The 24,742-nt window shown below is 43.1% G+C and overlaps 1 protein-coding gene across 1 annotated transcript in view; it reads right to left on the reverse strand.

Moving 5' to 3' along the window:
• Positions 1-24,742, reverse strand: part of TRPM1 (transient receptor potential cation channel subfamily M member 1) — a 116,942-nt gene that overhangs the window by 7,565 nt on the left and 84,635 nt on the right. Inside the window, exons 20-28 of the mRNA XM_032621675.1 lie at positions 20,680-20,802; positions 20,001-20,132; positions 17,827-17,955; positions 15,246-15,497; positions 13,971-14,145; positions 12,379-12,399; positions 11,468-11,612; positions 9,554-9,756; positions 8,481-8,613 (exon numbers count right to left, since the gene is read on the reverse strand). Of these exons, the coding sequence (XP_032477566.1) occupies positions 8,481-8,613; positions 9,554-9,756; positions 11,468-11,612; positions 12,379-12,399; positions 13,971-14,145; positions 15,246-15,497; positions 17,827-17,955; positions 20,001-20,132; positions 20,680-20,802 (1,313 nt within the window). The remainder of the gene's footprint in view (positions 1-8,480; positions 8,614-9,553; positions 9,757-11,467; positions 11,613-12,378; positions 12,400-13,970; positions 14,146-15,245; positions 15,498-17,826; positions 17,956-20,000; positions 20,133-20,679; positions 20,803-24,742) is intronic.

Raw genomic sequence — 24,742 nt, forward strand, 5'->3', positions numbered from 1 at the left:
TACAAATCTTCAAATATTTTTTATCCGTATCTCAGTATATCTAGTACCTAGGGGTTTTGATTTTGAATCTTATACCACTAAACCTGAAAGGAGTTTAACTAAAATGCATTTTTGTTAAGGCACTGCGAATAATGTTTTCCATTCAATTCAAATAATAGGCACGACAATCTATAAATTTGTGGAACTTCTGTAGTGACTTCCAAGAGAATATATGCCTATGTAGGGAATAACTATATTGGACTTTCATAGACTCTGATCTATTAAATATAGTGTCCAAATTCACGTTCTCAAGGTAAGAGTCCTGTGTGTCTTTCCTAAGAACAGAACATAGATGTTGGGAGCTCTGTAGTAAGCCAGTTATTAAAACCTGTTTTATGTACAGTCATCTTTTCATGTGCAACGATCACCCTTTACCTGCCAGGCATCTCATAAATTACATGGGAACATTTCCTTAATGATAGAGTCAAAAGTTAACACAAAAACATAATGTTAGTGGAGCAACAAGGTCCAGTTCATACTTGACGAAATCCATGTTTCAAGATCCCATGGTCGCCTATATTGAGTTTTAAGACTACTGCTACCCTGTCATTTAATTTCAGGTCTATAGATCATAAAGTTGTCTCATCCTGTCCAAATTCTACATTCAGCTATTTTAATTTCCATCTGCTTCTTCATATGGGGCTGCCTTTTAAGTTTAGTAATTGTAGAGAGAACAGCCAGGGTAGAACCTGGTTGTGCTTTACTTACGGAGTTTTTATATGTGAAAGACTAAACAAAGGACAAGACTCAAGTCTTAAATCTTCTGTCCTCATTCTTTTTAGTAAGCAAAAGTCTGAGTAGTTGCTGAAAGACTATTAAGCTCTCTGGGATTCTACCTCTATGCTGCATCATTTATACACACCAACATTGCCACACCTCAGACCTCCTTGGTTTCTAGAATTCAGATCATCTAAATCATTAGCCTTTTCTGACTACGTTCTCTACTCTGGCCAGACTCGGGTCAGGCACTCAGTGAAGCTTTTATTGATATATCCTGGGTTGTCTCTCCCTTACTTCCAACATAGTAGTGACAATCCCTACGCCTTCATCTATCACGACTAGGACTCCAGGGCTGGGCAGGAATAAATGGTGGCTGGAGGCGATGTAATATGTTTATGCTGCCATTTGCAAACCCTGACATCACCATGGTACCCGCAAGGTCCCATCAACCTCCCTGTTGCTGTGCCTCATGCATCACTCATTTTCTGCATCCTTGCCCTTGGGCTATAGTATATCACTGTCACCTATGAGAGTCACGGAGCCACACTGACTTGGCTCAATACAAAGTCACAGCTGGGTTGCTATTATTCCCACCAGGCAATCTCTTGGCTAGCAACTTTCCTACTGCATTTTCCCTCAAGGTGAACTCAAATCCTCCCTATTGGCTTCAAGTCTGTAATGTTGCTGGGCGGGTTCCTTTCCACCATTCTTACTGCTTCTTCTTACGTGTCGGAATTTTCCATGACTGTAAAACTCCTGGCCTCTCTCCAGCGTTTCATTTAATCTGTGTACTGGCTCACTTAAGTGGTTTACTTTCTAATTGTGATTTTCTCTTTCGCATAGATTCTTACTTCTTTTCTATTTAGAGAAGACCTTTCAATATTTCCTGTAGGACAGGTTTGATATTGCTGTATTCTTTTAGTTTTTGCTTGTCAGAGAAATTCTTTCTCTCTCCTTCTATTCTAATTGATAATCTTGCTGGGTAGAGTATTCCTAGGTTGCAGAATTTTCCCTTTCAGGACTTTGAATACATCTTGCCACTCCCTTCTGGCCTGCAACGTTTCTGCAGAGAAATAAGCTGATAGCCTTATGGGGTTTCCCTTGTAATTAACTCTTTGTTTTTCTCTTTCTGCCTTTAGAATCCTCTCTTTATCTTTAACTTTTGCCATTTTTATTATAATATGTCTTGGTGCAGGTCTGTTTGGGTTTATCTTGTTAGGGACCTTCTGTGCTTGCTTTCTGTATCTGGATATCTGTTTCCTTCTTTAGGTTTTGGAAGTTTTCAGCCATAATTTTTTAATTTTTATTACACTTGTGGCTGTGGTTTATTGAAGTAAAAGGATAGAAATTAAAAGAGAGAAAAGGGAAAGATGTGTGGGGCATGATTTCCAGGAGAAACCAGGAGCAAGCTTCCAAAACTTCTTTCCCAGGGGAGTTGCGTGGATGTGCTTAATTCTCTGAGCAATGATTTGTGACAAGGTGTGCAGCCAGGGAACTAGCGGGGCTCACCTGAGCCGTGGTGTCCAGGGTTTTTACTGGGGATCAGTCATGTAGACATGCAGTGCCAGCATGACTTATCTCAGCTGTTCGGACTCCAGATCCCCAGGAAAAAGCAGGCATTCACCGTGAATCATATTGTTAGCATAAACTATTTGACCAAACTGATACTGCTTGGCCCAAGGCCTCAGGCACACAACACTCTTACCAGGCAGAGTATTCTTTTTTTATTCTTTGTGTTGTCACATGCACTTCAGTAAAGATGCATCAGTCAATCTGGCTACAGCTCAATCAGATCCATTTAACAAATGACAATAATTAGTGTACTCAGAGTCACACACTTGCTTTGTGTAGAAGGAAGGGCCTGTTCACTAGAACACAGAATGCAATCCCTGACAAAAATCAACATTAATACATGTGAGAGCCCAAAATTTCTTCAAATACATTTTCAATCCCCTTTTCTCTTTCTTCTCCTTCCAGGATCCCTATTATATATAGATTGGCACGTTTTATATTATCCCATAGGTCTCTTATATTGCTTTCATTTTTTTTTTCATTTGGGTTTCATTTGGTCAATTGGGTGATTCAGCCTTTCATTTACTCTTTTTTTAAAAAAATAAATTTATTTTTGGTTGTGTTGGGTCTTTGTTGCTGCGCGCGGGCTTTCTCTAGTTGCGGTGAGTGGGGGCTACCGTTTATTGCGGTGCATGGGCTTCTCATTGCGGTGGCTTCTCTTGTCGGGGAGCACGGGCTCTAGGCGTGCGGGCTTCAGTAGTTGTGGCATGCGGGCTCAGTAGTTGTGGCTCATGGGCTTAGCTGCTCCGCAGCATGTGGGATTTTCCCAGACCACAGCTCGAACCTGTGTCCCCTGCATTGGCCGGCGGATTCTTAACCACTGCGCCACCAGGGAAGCCCCTCATTTACTCTTGAGAGAATTAATTTTCTGGCTGGAGTTTGGGGACCAGGACATGAGTATACTTCTCTCTCTCTCTTTGGGAGCCAGCTGCCTGCAGGATGTGTGGATTCTCACTTTGTCTAGGTCGAACGGTAAGCTTAGCAGGGAAGAAGGGAGGCCTGCAGGCTGCTGGTGCTGCCTGTGACTGGGTGGGGACATCTACGTCTGGGGTGTGCATTTGGCAAGAACTGGACCACACCCTCTAGCACAACATTTATTACTAATAAAGCTGAGATTTTAACCTCTGTCTGATGTCTGCGTCTTTCTCTGAATTGTCTTTCAGAGTCAGGTAAGGGACAAGATTGTCATTTACTAGGCATGTCAAAACTCCACCACTTCATCCCACCCCTCCCCCATCATCCAAGCACCCTTGACTCTTATTAATTTATAAGATTAAGGCATTCAGGTGAGCTCTTCCCCAGCCTTCTCCATCCCTACGTGTGTGTCTTTGGATGGCTTTCTCTCCATCAGAGGAATCACCACCTCCTTTCTAAGACTGATCTTTCTTTCAGGTCTTTTTCTAATTACTGTCTTGTTTCTCTCCTTGTCTTTCTTGTCAGGGTCTTTCTTACCATAATCTTCTCTTCCTGGTCACTTGGAAAGAGGACGCCAAAGAAGATCTCAAGATCAACTGATGATTTCCCATCAAGCCGACAGGAAACCCAAGACCTTAACCCAGATTCACAAATATGACAAGAAACCACTTAACCCAGAGGGTTTTGGGGGAATCAGAGCCTGCTATTATAGGTTTGGCTACTCTACGACCTATAGCTCCTTAAGTATAGGACCAACTGCATTTAAAATGTGTGATTTATGAGTCATATCCTGCATACTTTGAAATATCAGACATAGAAAATAAATTTATGTAAATGTTATAAAATATATGAAAGAGTAGAGGAGATAAGGAGAGCAATATACACCACACTTTCCCAAACCTTACAATAATACACTTGTTATAATTAAATATTAAGTTTGGTGCTAAGCTTCCTTGAAGCCATGAAAAAAGGTAAACACACTGGATTACATAATTCTCATTGTTCGAGAAAAGGAAGCTGAATATCTAACAAAGTTTTGTCAGAAAGGATTCTTTCCAACTCAATTGCTCTGGAACCTGTGGACCAGTGACGGGGATGCCAAAGCACAAAAAGAAAGGTGTGTTCGACAGTGGGTTTGCGAGAGACACAGAGGTGGGCTTCAAGCTCCAATTGATAGGGATACTTGTTACCAGTTATTAAACTGGTGAGACGAGAATAGAATGTTTAGGTTGACCAGTTCTACCTTGGTCGTGCTGGGAAGTTATTTGTAAATGTTGTCCCCGCACCAGCCCTCTTGCTTATTTGATATTATGCCTTTGGGTAAAGAGACAACATGTACCAACACCAACTCTTGTTTTGATCTTACTGATCTGAAGGATTCTTCCTTTTACAGGGACCAGAATCATTTGCATACTGAGGTTATTCCTCATCCCTAAGAGTAAAACCAAAGTTTTGAATCCAGAGGGAGCATTGTTGGTTTCCTATTTGATATTCCAGGAGGGAACTACTCGTGGAGGACAGGACAGAAAGTTGCATTCAAATCAAGAGACAAACTTTGGAGTCATTCATTCATTCCAAAAAATCGAGCTCCTGCTAACGTGGCCATGTGCAGGCTCTGGGAACACCGTGGTGAGTGGAATTTGTAGCTGGTCCCTGCCTTCGTGGGGCTTAGACTCCAAGAGCCCTGACCTCGTCTACTAAGGTGTGAAGCAGTCAGGGAAGTTTGCCAGAAGGAATTGGCATTTGGGCAGAGTTCCAAAAGATGAGCAGGTGGAGGGAAGAGGATGTGCAAAGTCCCTGCGGCAGGAAGAAAGCAGTGGATTTGAGGGGGTGGAAGAGGGCCAGCAAGACTGGAGGACTGAGCATGAGGGGCGGACAGTCCAGGGTGCGGCTGGACGGATGGCAGGGCCTCATGGGCCCAGGAGCAGTGGGAGCCACTGAGGGGGCTTTTCAGGCGAGCTGGTGATGGGGGCTGTGGGGGCTGGTTAGAGTCTCTCTGGTGTAAAATGGACTGAAAGACCAGGACTGAATTCTGAGGACTGATTTCTGAGGGGACAGCTGCAAGAACCCAAGTGAAAAATGATGCTGGCTTGTACTCAGGTGCTGAGGGTAGAGAAGGAAAGATGTGGGTGGACCATGATTTATACGTGAGGGGAAGTTATCCGACTTGGGGATTGTTAGTGCAGAAGAGGGAGGACTCCAAATGCTTTGCCAGTGACTGTCTTGCTGAATGAGATGGCAGTGGTGCTATTCATGGAGCCCCGGGGGATCGTTTTGGGAGGAAAAGCCTGAGGGCGGTGCCTTGAGACAGCTAAGTGGGCCGGTGGCTGGGGCTTTGGGTTAAATGCCCGGCTGCAACCAGCGCTGTGTTAGCTAAAAACTGAGTCACATGGTACATCTCTTCTTGAGGGACTGAATGTTGGAATTTACAAAATGTTGAAATTCTATTAAATGGTTTGGTAGAATTTTATATATACCTTTCCAAGCAATAGGGGAAAGCCATGAATATGGTTCCTGAACCTAAGCCCTCAAAGCACCCTGCATGGAGGAGCACGACACGTATGTAAACTTCCGGTGTGAACACGTTTGCAAATCACTGGCCCAGGTTTTGCAAGGTGCCCGGACCACAGGGAGGTCAGGAAGGGAAAAACACCAACGGTGTTGATCACAGACGCTAACCCCTAACCAGACCCTGCCGTCCGCATGGTGCTGGGGCCTGTCCCACTGAGAGAAGAACAGGAAAATCGTCAAACGGCAAATGGTGACACAGAAAATGAAAGCAAGCAAATCTATAAGGAAGATTAAAGAAGTGGTAGAGACATCTGAGTACTCAAAAATTTGATTTTAAAAGTAATCACTGGTGGGAGGGATAAATTAAGTATTTGGGATTAACAGATATACATTATTATGTAGAGAATAGATAAGTGACAAGCACCTACTGTATAACACAGGGAACTATATTTGACATCTTGTAATAACCTATGAGGAAAAAGAATCTGAAAAAGAATTTATATATATATATGTATGTATATATATGTATGATGGAACCACTATAACAGAACCAATTCGCTGTACACCCGAAACATTGTAGATCAACTATACTTCAATTTTAAAAAAAAGCGACTACAGAAAAAGTAGATAAATTAGGAATTTGGGATTAACATATACACATTACTGTATATAAAACAGATAACCTACAAGGACCTACTTTATAGGACAGGGAACTCTACTCAATATTCTGTGATAACCTATATGGGAAAAGAATCTGAAAAAGAGTGGATATATGTATATGTATAACTGAATCACTTTGCTGTACACCTGAAACTAACACAACACTGTAAATCAACTATACTTCAATAAAAGAAAAGAAAAAAAAGTCATCACTGGTGCCAACAGTTAGGTAGAAATAACTAATTCTTCCCATTCTCCCACCATCTCTTGCTCCCCAGAGGTCCTGGTTAAGGGTGAAGGAAAGCTCCCTTTTCCGGACCTCCTCTTTCTGTCTCTGGCGTTCACCTATGATTCAGCCAAGAAAGAGTCAACAAAGGGAACCGGAGGGGCAGGAATGTGCTCCCGTCACCCCCCGGGGAGCTCAGCCAAGGCAAACGGGAAGTAGCCTGCTTTTACCGCCCCGCGCGCACTTTCATTCCTCCTACGTGTGCTCGGAGCCCCAAGGGGAAAATGCAATTTGGTAGCAACCTGACAACCACATCCCTGGAGCCTTGGTCCAAAAAGGGTAAAAATCCAAACACTGCTCTGGGAAGGGAGGAGGGGAGGAGGCAGGGTGAAAGAGAATACCATTTCCACCCATGGTAAATTACGCCTGTGATTCCATTCAAGTTAATGTCTACCTAGAAAGTGGAAGTTAGGTTATCAAGATGGGGGCACTTTATCTTTCTCGTAATGAAATCATGATTATATCTTGAAAGGTTAGTAATTACCAGTAAAATAGCAAAGAACTGTTCCAAAGTTTTATTGAAAATATACCTTATTAAGGCTGAAGGTTGGTGCAGATAACCTTTGAGTTTGGCTGGTAGGATTGTAAGTTGACTAGGTCTAGGAGGGCGGGCGGGGTAGAGCTCTGCAGCTGCCGGGGGCATCATCCCTCCTGTGGGCTGAGGTGGAGGCACTGGCCTGAACACCCACCACGAAGATTTCACGGTGTATCGTGAATTCTACTGTAATTGCTGGGGCCCCTGATTGGGAAGTATGTGCTGAAATATTCTCTTGAAGTCCTACCATGTTTTTATGTTTCTCGATATACACACGTGTATCAGACGATATACACGGTATCAGAAAACTTTAATGCTGAAGACTCCAGGATAGAATGATGCTCTGGAATCCCCTTAGGCATGTCTCCCTCGCCACGCTCATCCTTCCACATGCATTGTTGATTAAACTCTTTGGAACAACGTTTTATCAATTCTCATGCTCTTTAACAAGCTTCAGTTGCTTTTATGAAGTGACCAACGTTCTCAAAAATTATGATTCAGAAAATGTCTCTAGTGCAGGTTGATCATTCCCGTCTACCTTTGCTGGTTGCTCTGCAGTTTGCAGCCTCAGGAAAAGCAATGCTATAAAGTATGGAACACATCACCCTTTCTGTTCCTCTCTGACCTGCCCTCCTCTGCTCATTTACTCACTGCCCCATACAGGCAAGCCATCCATTCCCCACGTAGTAAGCACTGACATCTTGATGCTGCTGATCTTGCTGGGTACCCAAGACAGACGCCTCTGCCCCTCCTGTACCTCTGCTCCGTGAGGTTGGAAAGGTGTTGGGAAGGTGCAAGGAGAGCACAAGTCAGGATCAGGAGGTCAAGCCGGGGCTGACCACACTTGGCCAAGGCAACAACATATGTCAAGGGCGTGGAGAAACGTCCCCAGCAGTTACACAGCCCTGCACCTGACAGTTCTCTCCATGTATTGTATTGTAAAAGCGCCCACTTTGGGGGCGGGCAAGAACCATCAGGGTTTTGTTTGTTTTGGTTTGGTTTTGGCCTGGAATATTTGTGATATATGTCATCATTCAATTCTATATACAATATATAACCATCGTTTGGAACTTTCACACTACTTTGGGGGGTGGGGAACACGTTCAAAAGCCAACGTTGAGTCAACAGGAGAACTGGGAGTGAATGTGTAAATGGACTTGGCATTCCCCTTAGACAGGACGGAGGAGCCGCACCCTTTGGCCCTGCACCCCGCGCCCCGCGGTGGCCACGCCCCAGGCGCACCTCTCACAGGTGACACGAATGCGCTCCTCGCTGGACGACTGCTGCTCGTCCTCCTTCTCCTGGAAATGCTCCCGGACACACTGCTCTTCAAACTCGTGCAGCCTCTTCAGCTCCTCGTCGCTGAGAAACAGCTCTGTGCAAAGGCAGAAGCGGTTGCCACGTGAGAAACCAGCCAGGTAGATGCACCCTTTCGAATTTCACAGCCCGCTTTTAACCAAGCTCCCTTCCCCATCCCTTGCAGGCAGCGCCCTGCTCCTGCCACTGGTTATATCACACGAAGACTCCTTGTAATATGCGGCGATCATATTGATATTTCTGGTGGAGCTAAACGGCTCACTTTTTAACACAAAAATCCAAATTACAGCTATTTGGAAAGCGAAACCAAGTATGATTTTCTGGAAAAGGTTTTGCATGTATTTTATGGATAGAGTCAAGTGGACAGGAGTATTTTCCCATTCTCTTTAGATGCAACACACTAAAAACATTTTGAGGACGTTGCTGGTGGTGCAGTGGTTAATAATCTGGCTGCCAACGCAGGGGACACGGGTTCGAGCCCTAGTCTGGGAAGGTCCCACATGCCGCGGAGCAACTAAGCCCGTGCGCCACAACTACCGAGCCTGTGCTCTAGAGCCCGTGCTCCGCAACAAGAGAAGCCACCGCAATGAGAAGCCCACGTGCCACAAAGAAGAGTACCACCACCCGCCGCAACTAGAGAAAGCCCTTGCGCAGCAACAAGAACCCAACGCAGCCAAAAGTAAATAAATAAATAAATTTATATGTATAAAAACATTTTGAAAAGAACATTGGCTTTATAGAGAAAAGTTATTTTCAAGAACTGTCTCAATTTCTCATCTCTTCATGAGTGGACTTTCAGTGATATGAATTACTAATAAATGAACAAAACTAGAATAAAATCAGCATAAAATGAGAAGCATTCTGCAAAGAATAGCATTTGGATAGAGTGCTGTGTTTTCACACATTTAAGTAGTTTAAGGAGATTTCCATGCAGGTATCCAATTAGAATAGTCTTTCTAGATTAGCCCAAGATAGAAATGAAAGAGTCCTGCACATACTCAATCCACGATCCTGTTCGTCTTGGTCCCCTTCTCTTTTCTTCCTGCAGTGGCGGCTGAGACGCATAATGATTATATAGACGTGGCTTAAAATGATCATTGGTGGAGGCAAGACTGGCCGGTCGTGAAATGTCATAATCAGCTGATAACGCTGGAATTTCCACACTTGGTTGGATATTGACTTTACTTCAAAGAAGGTATTGCTTTAAAAAGAATACATGTTTAGTTAGTTGTATTACTTTTTTTTTTTTTTTTTTTTTTTTTTTTTTTGCGGTATGCGGGCCTCTCACCGTTATGGCCTCTCCCGTTGCGGAGCACAGGCTCCGGACGTGCAGGCTCAGCGGCCACGGCTCACGGGCCTAGCTGCTCCACAGCACGTGCGATCTTCCCGGACCGGGGCACGAACCCGCGTCCCCTGCATCGGCAGGTGGACTCTCAACCACTGCGCCACCAGGGAAGCCCAGTTGTATTACTTTTAATTGTGATTTCCCAGGGCAATCAGAATTACTCACACTGAATTGAAAATATGCAGTGAAATGGCCTTTTGGGGTCATTCCACGAGTTAGTACTGACTCTGAATGACCTGTCTTTTGGTTTATCTATCATCGTAGCTTACCAACATTCAAGGACGTTTTACTCATATAAATAATTAAGTGTATTGAAATTGCTACCCACTGCTTTCTTGCAAAACCACACCACAGTCTACTGACTGCTCAGGAAATTTTATTTCATATATTTAAAGGTATGAACCATCCCACTAAGCATTTTGAAGTATTTAAACTTTAAATTCAGTCAACTAGCTGACTACATTTTTTTGGAACCGAGTTGATTAATTACTGAACATTTTGATTGAAGGTGGGTTACTTTGGATGTTTGGTAGGTACAGTCTTTGTCTTCTTTGAGTTTCCAGTGGGGGGCAGTAAGCCTAGAATTGCTGGAATCCTGATCAGGCGTGTTGTCTACACGGGGACCTTAGAAAAGTCAGTTAACCTCTGTCAACCTTCATTTTCTCATCTGTCAAGTCCAGAGTGTAACCAGATTCTCTCCAATGCCCTGGTCAGCTCTGAAAGTCTATATTTCTGTGAAGGATTTTTCCCTTATATTTTTCATCTTAGAAACTAAAATAAATTTTTCCAACATTTATTAAGCATGGTCACATCCTCAACATATCATGACAAAAGGGGCAAGTTTTACAAGAAATTTGATTGTGGATTTTAAGCCTTTTCTTTCTTAGGCCATTTTATCTTCTATTCGGTAAGTGATAAGAAAAATATTTCATATAATAGTACAGTAATTGTCACAGCCTATGAAATTAACTTTGCTTTCTGTGCTTCTGATAATGAATTCAAGGCTCAGTTTGATAAATCTTCTCTGTCTCAGGAGACTTTCATCTAAGAAAATATTTTCATTAGATTAAAATACATGCCAAGGGGCTTCCCTGGTGGCGCAGTGGTTGAGAGTCCGCCTGCCGATGCAGGGGACGCGGGTTCGTGCCCCGGTCCGGGAGGATCCCACATGTCGTGGAGCGGCTGGGCCCGTGAACCATGGCCGCTGAGCCTGCGCGTCCGGAGCCTGTGCTCCACAACGGGAGAGGCCACAACAGTGAGAGGCCCACGTACCGCCAAAACAAATAATAATAAAATAAAATAATAAATAAATAAATAAACCATGCCAAAAGTGTTAAAATACTAACCAAGATTGAATTTAAATGTATTTAAGTGTCAACTCTTGATTTAGGAATACATGAAGGCTGATTACGGTTGAACAAAAAAACGTTGTGAAAAATTCTACGCATTTGAAAGCCCTAGTGGAATTCCATGTAAATCCTGGGCAGCCTGGGAGATTTCTGAGATTACACTGAAAATCTGTAAAATAATAAATAACAAATATACGGTCATCAGCGGTGACACGCACTTGAAAACGGCGATGAGCAAGTTCACGAGCAGGATGTTGGCCACTAGCAGGTAGCAAGCCATGATGGCGGGCGTGAGCCAGGCGCCCGGGATGCAGGGAGGGAGCCGCTTGCCCTCCTCATCGTACTGGTTGTCACCACAAGGAGCTGAAACGAGAGTCTGTCTTTTTGTGCTTGACTTTTACATAGAATGAAAAGAATAAATAAACTGACCTATGCTATTAAAGGACCTATTTCTTTTTTACTATGTTTTTTTTCTGATTTCATAAACAATAATTTTCCATGTGAAAAATATCAATTCATACAAAGGAGATAAGGAACTCATTTCTGCACTCACAGATAGTCATTCTTAACTTGTTATATTTGTAAACATTTTCTCATTTCTGTGTTGTGTTTGTCATACACAGAAGTTCTTCATTTCTAAGCAGACGCACCTATCTATGCGTCTATGGTTTCTTTACTGTTATCCATTAGAAAGTGATTGGGTCTTCTAATTATTTAACATTAACTTATGTTGTCTTCTTGGTCATTTGTACATTAACTTTGAAAATAATTTTATTGTGAGGTAGGAGGTACGGATCCCCTCTAGCCTCCAATCCATTAACTGACTGTTCTGAGTGATGTTTGAAAAAGAATCTTTTCTCTCTCTGCTCATTTGAAATGCCACTTTGATCATATGGGACTTGTTTTCTGACGAAAAAGATAGGATGATCTCAACAGTAATTAGTGAAGTAATATCCATGAATTTATTGTCTATTTACTTTTCACTTCCTTATCGTTTACAAAAGTACTGACACCAGAAAACAAGAGAAATATTTGAAACTGGTATAAGACTATTGGTAATTAGCTGAGGAAGAAACTAATTAATACACACATTTCATGGACTAGAGTCATCAATTATGCATAAACTTACGATTGATTTCCATGGCGTAGACTACAGAGTGATTGGAAAGCAGCATTTTATTTTTTTTAGTTTTGACGGGAAGGAAGAAAAAAAATAAGACAGTTGAGAGAAAAGTCAAACAAATGATGAACAACACAAGAACTGTTTTGCTGTCAAGAAACATAAAGTGTTCAAGCTTGGGAATTACAGATTCACACTTGGAAACAGTGATCTGCTTAGGAGAATTTTACACATTATTAATTATAGGAAATATATGTATATATATTTCATGAATATTTATTTTACCACGTCATAAGCAATAGTAAAACTCACTAGTGAAAAAAACTGTGAAAAAGACATGAGGCTACTAACAGGTGATCATTTTAACATGTAGGTTGACCAATCAAGCATTCCCTGTATCCCAACACAAACACATCATAAGCACAAATAAATACAAAATTATTATGAAATAATCAGACCAAGAATTGAAAACCTACATTTCATGGTGTTACTGAAAATAGCCTCAAGTTTGCCTCTTCATCTTCTCTTGTTACCCAATTTAATAAAAAAAATAAAAATATTACAACTTACGTCTGGATCCAGGGACTTTTAGCATTTATGTATGTTTACTGAAGCTAATATTCCTTTGAAACAAAATTAGATTTTTACGTTCTGGTTTACCGAGCTACAAACACATTTGCTAATTGACCCTGAGATACTCATGATAAGGATGTGTCCTGAATCACGTGATGAAAGCCAGTAGGTAGAAGGCATTGTGCAACTGGTTATCAGTCTCACTTAGTGGAGATATACCAAACAACCCTGCATTTCCTACAAGGCAAGGATGTTCAGAACCTTCTATTCTCAAGAAGCTTCTGCTTCTACTGGAAGCAGCAGCCATGCTATTGTACCTGGTGCTTTTTGACAGAGCACAACATGCAAATTAAGATATTGGTACTAACATGAAAATAGGCCTGAAGATGCTTGTTCATTGGTGATGCCATAACTGTCTGGGTGAAATAGCATAAGAGCATTTGAACTTCACTTCCTACAACACAAGAGACACTGTGACCTACCAGCTCAGCCTGGGCAGAGCTGGGGCCTGCATTCCCCAGAAATCCATGCAGGATTGCAGCTCATTTCCTCTGCTAACATCCAGAATACTGTTGATAATACAAAAATATCACTCCAGGAGTGAAGAGGAAATGGATAGCTATGTGGAAAATGGGTTTTGAAGCTTGAAGAAGAGGATGACACATGGCAATAGTCACTATCTCATTTGACTGAAATAACACTACCAGCTCTATCTCAGGGCAGAAAAAGATTCAGGTTGAAGAAAAATTAGGATGTTGGCATTGGGACTACATTCATGTGTAGGACATGCTCAAGGGATGTAAGACTCAGAATTCCAGTTAGTGGTTCTCAGAGTAGAAGACAGGACCGATGTCTCAAAACTCTGTATTTCATAATCTGCATTGATTTCTTCATAAAATAATTTGATGCCTATGGCAGAATAAAAAATACTTTATTCCCAAATTAACACAGGCTCTTCCATTAATTTGGAACTGATCATCTGCCTTGGGAAGCAGGGAAGAGAATCTTACTATGAATTCTATTCTTACGGTCTATCTGGTCTGCAAACACCTCTCCGTAGATCATCCAGTAGGGCATGTAGAAGATGTTTCGGGCCAGTTTCCAAGAAGGCTCCTCATCTGGATGCAAAATGGCTTGACGGGCTACCCCGAAACTCATCAACACCACCAGCATGATGACCACAAAATACAGCATGTCAATCATCTGAGGAGAGAGGAAATGGGCCTCTTACTGTCTTGACTCATGGGCCAAGTTCACCTGGTTCATTACACTGTGCTCCTCAAAGACCTTATGAGTGCCTAAGTAGGATGGAGGAAGCTTCTTTTCCCTCCCTCCATCCCATCCATGGGCTACTGATTCTTGTACTTCATGCAATGCATACACCTTATTCTAGAACATTGCCATTCTCATCTCATGCTCTCAATCTTTCCTCTCCTCTATTGTTACCCATAAATAAATTCCTCTAGTAACTACAACTGCAAATGGAGAAAGGGAACAATTATGGAAAATATAGGAATTTGTGAGGGAAACTAAGGAGTAAGAGCAGTAGATATCTAAGGAGGTAATGAGATGGTGAGTTGAGAGCACATACTACTGATATTCATTCATTATACAAACAGTGAGTAGTTAGTTACAGTGCGAAATGCTCTGGTTACTATGGATACTGACCTCACATAATTCTTAATTTTGAACATCCCTGAAGATGAGGGCCCTGGCTGGGATTAGCTCAACCATATATCCCTTTGCTCAAAACCACTTGCCCTACAAAGAGTTATTCCTAAGCTTGGAAGACTCCCTTTCTTCTGGGACCAGTCCCAACACTTGGGCTATTTTAAGTGATGTAAGGATGATCTGCTGGTTCATTTTTAGTTTCATATTTTATGGCCTGTTCTGGAGTAAATGTTGCCATGGATTTGTCTTGACCTCATCACACGAATTGCCTGTGTGCACTCCATGCCACAGCACATGAGCTGGAAGACTGTCTGGAGTAGGGGTAGGGGAGGGTGACCCCGGGCCCCCTTTGTCTCTGGCTTCTACTGCACGTTAGGAGGTTATGTATTGGGTTATTGCCAGAAATACATGTACCTACAGTAGGCCCTCAACCTCATGTTCATCAATTGGATTTAATTAAATTGTCAATATGTAGAAGAACTATGTATCTTAAAGCAAAGAACATTTCCTGTAGGAAACCAACTGCAAGGGAAAGGTCAAATGAAATGCAACAGAGCCACACTGGAGGCCTGGCCTCAGGTCCTAACCACAGTCTCGGTGTCTGTAGTTACTCACGGGGCGTCAGGACTAACCATCTTTCCGATCATCATCACGTAGGGTCCCAGATACTTGTTGACACCAAAGATGTCCAGGACACGGATGTACCAGAAGATGATATCCACGCAGTAGATCACGCGGCCATAGCCCATGTAGGGCTGCTTCTGTAGGCGGAGGATGGCTCCAATCATGAACATGGAAATGGCCACGAGGTCTGTGATGTTCCAATATTCCTGAAGCCAAACTTTTATTTTCTGGCTGAGTTTACCGGGTTCTGACATAAGGATCTATAAAGAAATGCCAAAGAACAAAAAACAAGGGAGTGTGGTATTGGAAGACTTGTCTTCTTAGAATCTTGGGACATTAGGACTGGAGTGGCATTCCAGGGCATCTGGTCCCCTTTCCTGCTCAAGACTTCTAAGTACTAATCTTCTCAGGCAGAAAAACATATCTAGAAAGGGAAATTCCACAAGATCCTCTGTATGCCTAGAGTCAGGGTTTCACAAACTCTCAGGAAATGCCTTCTAAATTATGTCCCTCTGGCTGTAATTAAAGTAGCTGCCTTTTGATCCCTTTTCTAATTCTCTGGACACTTGCCTGTGAGCCCACGTTCCAGAGTTAGTCCAGGAGGAAAACTCTAGAGCAGAGATAAACCTGTGTGGTCCCACAGAGGGGCAGTCCACCCAGGGGAGATGGCAGAATCGGGATGGGAAATGTTTATCAGCCAAAATTGCTTTGTAACTCAGAGATGGGAAGTCAGGGGAAAGCTGAACTTGATTTTCTCCTGCTTGAGAGCTTACCCTTTCAAAATCACCACTGATTAAAGGGACACTTCCTCAGAGTAAACCTGAAAATATGTAACAAGCAGCAGGCACGGGCACACTTAGAGCAAGCCCCACGTATGCAGCTATGGCGTGCAGCAGGGTGGGGGTCTTAAAAGTGGTACCCCTTTACTTACCGAGACTCTGGGGAGCTTCTGGGGGCTCCAGAGGTGGGATGGGGTGGTGGCTATTTATGGGCCAACCCAGAAGGCGTGCACTAGTTTAACAACCTGTGCACTCTGACTGATGGCTGCCCACCCTCTTTCCTATAACTGGGGGTAAAGAACAGTGTCAGCATATGGCTGATGCTCAGTGAGCTCACGGTGTCCCTAGAGATGGCACGGCAGGCCACGTGGGAAATCCCAGTTGTAAAGTGGGCAAAGTTTGAATGAAGCCCAGCTAGAAAAGAAACAGGAGTAGTAGGAGATGGGTTATAACATTTTAGATTTGGCACTGCGTTTCTCGGGCTGTCATCAGACTGACAGCCTCGAATTAGCTCTCCTGGGAAGAAGTTGCCAGTGATAATTTTTCAGTTCAGTGAAAGGGTCACTGCTGATTGCAAAATAAGAATATTGGTTCTCTATCAGTGGGAGAAAGAATATGAAATTCTGCTGTGTGCTTTCTCAAGTTCACTTTTTCTTGGCTATAAGCTTTTCCTTTACAAGCTGATATAAAGAATTAAAACTTGCAGGTGATATTAGAAAGAAAAGGACCTGGCCCATATTTCCTCTGCAGCCTGCAGGGGCTGCCCTCTTGAAGTTACATGTTAGTTTCAAGTCTCCTGTGACAGGAGTCTGCAAGAGATGGTGTCTGTCCTTTTTCAACACTTCTTTGAAAATGCTGTTTCCCCTGTTTGCAGCAGTTGCGCTGGCAGCCTGCCCAGAGGCACTGGAGGTTTCCACCAGGTGGATGCGCCCAGCCCCCATCTGCTGCAGGTGCCACTGTTCGGCTCCCACCTGCCCCCTTGGGCAATTGCAGCCACTTTCCCAGAGATGCTGATGGCTGGCTGATGTGGGTACAAAAGTCTGTTCCCTTTGGTCAAAGTGGGACAGACTCTACAGTATTAAATACACTCAGAGTTCCCTGCAGGATTAGGCCAGGGACAGATTCCACTGAAGCCACACCTTGCTCAGCCCCGTCCCCTCTTCTGACTTGGTCACCCTGTTGCCTCTCTCTGCTCTCCTGGGAGCTCTCCTTTAATAAACCCCTTGCACAAGAATCCCCTTCTGGGTTGGAGGGAGGACAGTGTGGTTCAAAGTCCTGAGTTACAGGAGAAATGTCATCTCCTACATCTCCCTTTCTACTTCCAGCTCCGAGAAAACGGAGCCCAAATTTGTACCCAGTTGGAGTCATTGGTTTGTCTCAGGTACCTGGCAGCATTTATGCTGCTTTTCTAGGCACTCAGACTTATTTTTATTACTAAACACCATCTTTTCTGCCTTGTGTTTTGATTTCCAAGTTCAAATTCAGTTGGAAGCAGAAGGTGTATAAATCTCAAGCAAGGGAACTGAATCAACTTGAGATTGTGACACCTCGAAAGAAAAGTTCCATGGCACTTGGGATTTGCACAATACGTTTTTAAAATAAGGAGCTACATCTGGGGACTTCCCTGGCGGTCCAGTGGCTAAGACTCTGTGCTTCCACTGCAGGGGGCGTGGGTCTGATCCCTGGTTGGGGAACTAAGATCCTACACGCCCTGTGGCCAAAAAAAAAAATTTTTTTTTTTTTTTAAAGAAGATACATCTGAATTGAAGTCAGTGGTGGGTGGGGCTGGGACAGGCCTTTGGAGCATCACCTCCCGAATTTTCTCCAGGGCCAGGCTCACGATGTAGGAGATGACGATCCACTCCTGGAGGCAGGGCCAGCGCTCCATCCGCACCAGGATGACGTAGTTGAACAGCAGTAGGTAACCCAGGTAAGATATCTGAAAGGCATAAACTGTGAGCAGTGTCTGGGGAGGTCACATGTGCCTGAAAAAAGCTTCGAAACCCTATTTACAAGTGGACACATCTTCTAAAACAAATTTTCATTTCCAGATGCACTGAATCCTTCAGAGGAAAACTTCCACTCACATCACCGGTGCAGGCAGAGGACTTTGAGGCAGATGGGGAGGCATTTTGTACTTTAGTGCAATATGGGCACTGACAGTCCGTTCTCTAAATGAAGATGTATTTGTTGCTACTATCAGCCTCAAGGGGAAATTATAAAGTTGCACGAAATTATGATGAGTCGCGAAACTTTTAGTAGTTGACTGGTGTGCCCTCTACATTCCTGGAAATTGGAAAATGTTACTGACTCTTCCCTGCCTTGCAAATTTCCTTCTTGAACCTTTCCACTGCTGATGGATGTGGGAGGTTCAAAGGGAGGAGGCTGACAATGAGGTGTCTTCCCGGGTACACACACCTGTCTTGAGGCCCCTCGGTCAGCCCTGATATGTCTGTGATATGCTGTGCCCACAGCAGGGTGCCTATCCTTGTGGCATGTAGAGTTGGGAGGGATATGGGAGTGAGATATGAGGTGGAGGGAGGTGGTCTGAAGATGACCGAGGTTGATTCACTCTGAAGCTGTACGCACCACGGGTACAGGCCCCTTCTGAAGTCTTGGGTAGGTGGGGGGAGGGTGTATACTAGCAACTATATTTGTGATTTGCAGCCTTTTTTTTAAAGATGCCTCCCTCCTGATTGTTTAAGTTTTACCAGGATACAGGTAGCATCCCATGTATCCACTATCTAGTCTTTGCAGGAGGATTGGAGCAAGAATTCTCAAAGTGGGGCTGCACTGGGAACCCCTGGCAAGCTATAAAATGTGCAACCCCCTCCCCACATCCAGAGGCAGCATTTAGAGGCCCTGGGGAGACGCCCAAGGCTCATCAGCCCCCTGGCCCCGCCCTCTTCATACGCATCTGTGGAGGCCAGGTATCTTCCTGGTCCCCAGCTGGTTCTGACCAGAACAGGTGGGCAGCTGTGGCTTTGGTGGTATCGCCAGATGTGGCTGCCAAAAGGTTGGGTGTCCAGGCTATAGCTGGCCTGGGTCCCCATGCAGCCCGCTGGGTGCCACGCCCCAGAGCTCTGCCTCTGCCTTCTGCCCTCCTCATCCATCACCCTGTCCATGGCTTTGGACCTGGCCCCTCACGTCCCATCACCTGCTCGCACCCAGTCACTAATGGGACGGCAGTGCCAGGATGTGCCAGGCGTGTGCTGCTGCTTGGCATTTGGGACTTCATGAATATTGTCCCTCCCCCGGACTGCAGTGGTTGCAGGAACCACAGCATGCCTGCCACCCCTGCTGGGACGGCCTGCACCTGAGCCAGTTTCCTCCAAAGGCTTCCAAGCTGCTCCAGTCTCCTCGCCCCACTTTTCCTGCCCATCCACGTGCATAAGGCTGGACCACTCTTGTTCTGGGTGCACCACTCTGCTGGAGCCGTCCAGACAGAGGCCACTGATGGGGCTGGAGGAGAGTGTGTGGTCACAAGGTCAGTGTGGCCTGCACTTGAGAGCAGAGATGCCTTGATTTGCTCCTCTATTCCAGGACTTCATGCTCTGGGTTCAACCCTACTCTTTGAGTAACCCCGTCAGTCTCCTGAAAAATGACGTCTGTGAGCTTGCTCTCTAAATACTAGTCATCTTTGTTCATTGTTGGAATAAAACTCTACTTCCCTAAGTTTGTATTACTAAAGACATTTGAAAAATCCTTCATCTTGAGCAAACAGAATATGACTATTTTGCTTTATGAAATGGTGTATTTGGGGCTAGGATGGCCACATTCCTATGTATAAATATATGACAAGATATCTATCTAGATCCAATTTTAGCTGAAGATTCTGAGTTAGTCCCACTTCTGTTTTCATAATTAATTTTAATCCATTGATTTTTTTTTTAAAAAACACTTTTTTTAAGCCCTTGACAATTTTCTTGATTCTGACATGTCTAAAACATGCTAAATGGTGAAGGCTAAGGGCGGGGAACTTACCGTGTAAAACCAGAACTTGACAATAGGAGCGTTGTAGAATTCACAGATCTTGGTCCCGATGGGAACACTTCTTTGCTTTTTTTGTTCATTCTCCTCGTCCCCCTTTCTCGAGCCAGTGTCTGCATTCGCATCCTGGAAGCAGAGCAGAGCACGTGGCAAGCAGGCTGCCAGATGGGAAACGCCTTGGACTCCAGCACCATATTTAACAGACAGGTGCCTCAAAAATCAAGGATATAAAAGACGCAGACATAGAGAATGGACTCGAGGACATGGGGAGGGGGAAGGGGAAGCTGGGACGAAGTGAGAGCGTGGCATGGACATATATACACTACCAAATGTAAAGTAGATAGCTAGTGGGAAGCAGCCGCATAGCACAGGGAGATCAGCTCGGTGCTTTGTGACCACCTAGAGGGGTGGGATAGGGAGGGTGGGAGGGACACGCAAGAGGGAGGAGATATGGGGATATATGTATATGTATAGCTGATTCACTTTGTTATACAGCAGAAACTAACACACCATTGTAAAGCAATTATACTCCAATAAAGATGTTTTTTAAAAAAATCAAGGATTATAAAAATGTCCCCAATTCTTGCAGTTTCTAAATTCACGGCGAGAGAAATCACAACTATTTTGAAAACGAGAGTTGATGGATACTTTTAGAATCAAGGGTATCACTGACCATATTCTCCTCCTCTTTTTCTTTGCCGTCTTCATTTTCCTTGGATGTTTGATATGAGAAGTCATCACAGCTGCGAAATTCCAAAAACAAGATGGTCGGGGGGAGAAGAATCCCCATGATAACCTAGGTATGATGAGAAAAGTGGATTTTTAAGCTATGGTAATTCTTAAAAATTTTCCCAGTATAGGCAAAAAATTTTTAATTATGATCTTCAGCATTAATCAGTAATCTAGCAGCCCTGGAACAGGTCTATCTCTGCTCTGACGATCTGTGGCTTATTCTGTTTGCTATGTTGATAGAATTGCAGACACTGAGAAATTTAAGATCATCCACCAGATTTTTCTAGATGAACAGCAAGCAGTATTGTGTGGAATCCTGACTTAAAAAGCGAAGATCCTGCACAGTGTTTCAAAGCAGGCAACTTTTTAAAGTAAAATATAGTAAGTAAAAATAAATAAATAAAATGATACCTCTAGTGAAGTAGACCAAAAATATTTATATAGGAATAACTTAGATGTAAATGTGAATATATGGACCAAGAGTTGGAAGACAAACGTGACTCATGCATGTAGGACTTACTTGGGCTCTGCCTAGACAGCAGAAGGATGGCCTAGCTCGTAAATGGAAACCCTTGTCATTTTCATCAGTGCCATGCAGTGTGTCTCCAATACGGAACTCTGTCCCCAACGTTCAATGCTAATTTTTTAAAGTTTCCCCTCAGCAATCCATTGTTAAGAATAACACAAAAGGGGGACTTCCCTGGCAGTCCAGTGGTTAAGACTTCGCCTTCCAATGCCGGGGGTGTGGGTTTGATCTCTGGTCGGGGAGCTAAGATCCCACATGCCTCACGGCCAAGAAACCAAAACATAAAAGAGAAGCAATATTGTAACAAATTCAATAAAGACTTTAAAAATGATCCACATCAAAAAAAAAATCTCAAAAAAAAGAGTAACACAAAAGGGTTACTTCTACCATATACTAAAAATTATATTATAAAGCACCAATAATTAAAACAAAGTGGTACAGGTGCACGAAGAGACCAAACAATAGAGCAGAATGGAAGGTCCAGAAAATGATTCAACTACACATAGGCAATTAATTTGTGATACAAACACCACCTCCAATGGGAGGAGTAAAGATGACTATTTAATAAACTGTATTGAGAAACTGGGTGATCATCTAGAAAATAATTAGGTTGGATTCATATCTCACACATACACCAGAATAAATTGCATCTAGCTCAAATATTTTGTGAAAGAAAAAAAAGGGAGGGGGCACAGAGAGAAGATAAAACAACTAACAATCACCACATGAAAATTCTTTCATAAATGGAGAGTAGGAGAAGGCCTTTCTAATTAGGCTCCCAAATCAAGAAGCAATCAAAATAAAGATCAATATCTTTGATACTGAAAAAAAATCACAAACTTCTGTACAATGAAAACATGCCTTAACCAAAGTAAAAAATAACTTCTGGGCAAACATATTTGCAGCTCATGTGACAGGCAAAGGGCTAATCTTTCTAATTAGAAAGGATCTTCTAGAAGTCAAGAAGAAAAATTCTAACAACCCAGCAGAAAAATGGGCAAAGGCAGTGAACTTAGGGACATTTGTACTGAGAGGAAAATGGGCTTGTCCTCACTCATAATAAGAGACATTCAAAGAAACTACACAGAGATCTCATTTTTTACCATTAGATTGGAATGTCTGCTCACACACTGTATTGGTGGAATTGTAGGAAAACAAGACATTCCCTACACTATAGGTGGACACCTCCACAGAGGGACAGCTATCAAGATTGCAAGTGCATATCCCCACGGGGCCACCAATTCCCCTTCTGGACATTTATACAGCAGGTGAGTGAGATACGGTATGTGTCCAAGAGCACTCATGGTGGCAGTGAGTGTAGCACCCCCAGGCAGGAGTGACCTCCATGGCCTCACTGGGGACTGGTCATGAAGGACCATGAAGGAGAACTGGGGAAGCGGGTAAGAATGAAGGAATATTCTGTGTCCCAGAGGAAGTGAAAAAGGAAGGTACAAAACAATAACGATGCCAACCCTTGTGAAAAGGAAAAAAAAAAAAAAAGAATATTTACCTCATCATGAAAAGAAGGAAAAAAAGAATAGTTATTCATAGTAGCTTTATATATGGAAATATACATAAGAAACAAATATCAGTGGTTGCCAATGGGTAGAACGAGCCATATGGGGGACAGGAGTTGGGAAGGAGACTTGTCGCTTATACTTTAAAATAGTTTTAATTTTTTAATATGTGCGTGTCCTTATGACCTATTCAAAGAATTAAATTAAAAAAAGAACAAACCATCCCTGCTTTAAAATAATTATATATTTATGCTGTGAATTAAAAATGCTTGGAAGGGGGCTTCCCTGGTGGCGCAGTGGTTGAGAGTCCGCCTGCCGATGCAGGGAACACGGGTTCGTGCCCCGGTCCGGGAAGATCCCACATGCCGCGGAGCGGCTGGGCCCGTGAGCCATGGCCGCTGAGCCTGGGCGTCCGGAGCCTGTGCTCCGCAACGGGAGAGGCCACAACAGTGAGAGGCCCGCGTACCGCAAAAGAAAAAAAAAAAATGCTTGGGAGGAAATCTGATGCTTACAAATATTTATACCTTTGGGTAGACATTATATCTAAATGGTAAAGAAGGAAATGATAGAAAAATACCCACTGGATTTCAAAGACTTAGTACAAAAAAAAGCATATAGACGATCTCATTAGTGATTTTTTTCCTTTCAAAAACATGTTGAAATGATAATATTTTGTATATACTGGTTTAAATAAATATATTATTAAAATTAATTTCAACTGCTTCCTTTTTACTTTTTACAATGTACTTAAAAAACTTTTTGTAACTATTAAAAATTTTACTTTCTTAACTAGAAAATTTAAAGTGACATATGTGGCTTGCATTTTATTTCTGTTGGACAGCACTGCTATAGACTCTATAGTTTCATCTTGCTCTTTAAAATTCTGGCATGTTTAAAAACTGCTTTTTAAAATATATGTTTCCTGGTTGTTTATGGGTTGAAGAGAGAGAACATTTGGACCTGTAGACTTCATCACGGACTGGATTTGGGGATGCTCCTCTGCCCTTGTTTTCTCCTGCCACTTGGAAGCTGGATGCAGAGGCTGGACCAGACCCAGGCTGTTTTGTAAATTTTATTGAAGTAGGGTTGATTTACAATGTCATGTTTAATGTCTGCTGCACAGCAAAGTGACTCAGTTATATATATTCTTTTTCATATTCTTTTCCATTATGGTTTATCACAGGATATTGAATATAATTCCCTGTGCTATAGAGTAGGGCCTCGTTGTTTATCCATCCTATATATACTAGTTTGCATCTGCTAATCCCAAACTCCCAATCCTTCCCTCCCCCACCCCTCCTCCCCCTTGGCAACCACAAGTCTGTCCTCTATGTCTGTGAGTCTGTTTCTGCTTTGTAGATATGTTCAGTATGAAGGTTACTAAAAATAGAGTTGCCATATGATGTAGCAATCCCACTCCTGGGCATATATCCAGACAAAACTATAATTCAAAAAGATGCATGCGTCCCAATGTTCATAGAAGCACTATTTACAATAGCCAAGACATGAAAACAACCTAAATGTCCATCGACAGATGACTAGATGAAGAAGACGTGGTACATATATACAATGGACTACTACTCAGCCATAAAAAAGAATGAAATAGTGCCATTTGCAGCAACCTGGATGGACCTAGAGATTATCATACTAAGCAAAGTAAGTCAGACAGAGAAAGACAAATACAATATGATATCACTTACACGTGGAATCTAAAATACGACACGAATGAACATATCTATGAAACAAAAACAGACCCAGGTTTGAGCCCTATGGCAAGACTGTAGATGGCATGTTCTTTCATTAAAAAGTATACCATTTCTCTTGGGCTTTCCTGGTGGCGCAGTGGTTGAGAGTCCGCCTGCCGATGCAGGGGACGTGGGTTCATGCCCCGGTCCAGGAAGATCCCACATGCCACGGAGCAGATGGACCCCGTAAGCCAAGGCCGCTGAGCCTGCGCATCC

This window comes from Phocoena sinus, chromosome 2, assembly GCF_008692025.1.
Source record: "Phocoena sinus isolate mPhoSin1 chromosome 2, mPhoSin1.pri, whole genome shotgun sequence".
Classification (NCBI taxonomy): Eukaryota; Metazoa; Chordata; class Mammalia; order Artiodactyla; family Phocoenidae; genus Phocoena; species Phocoena sinus.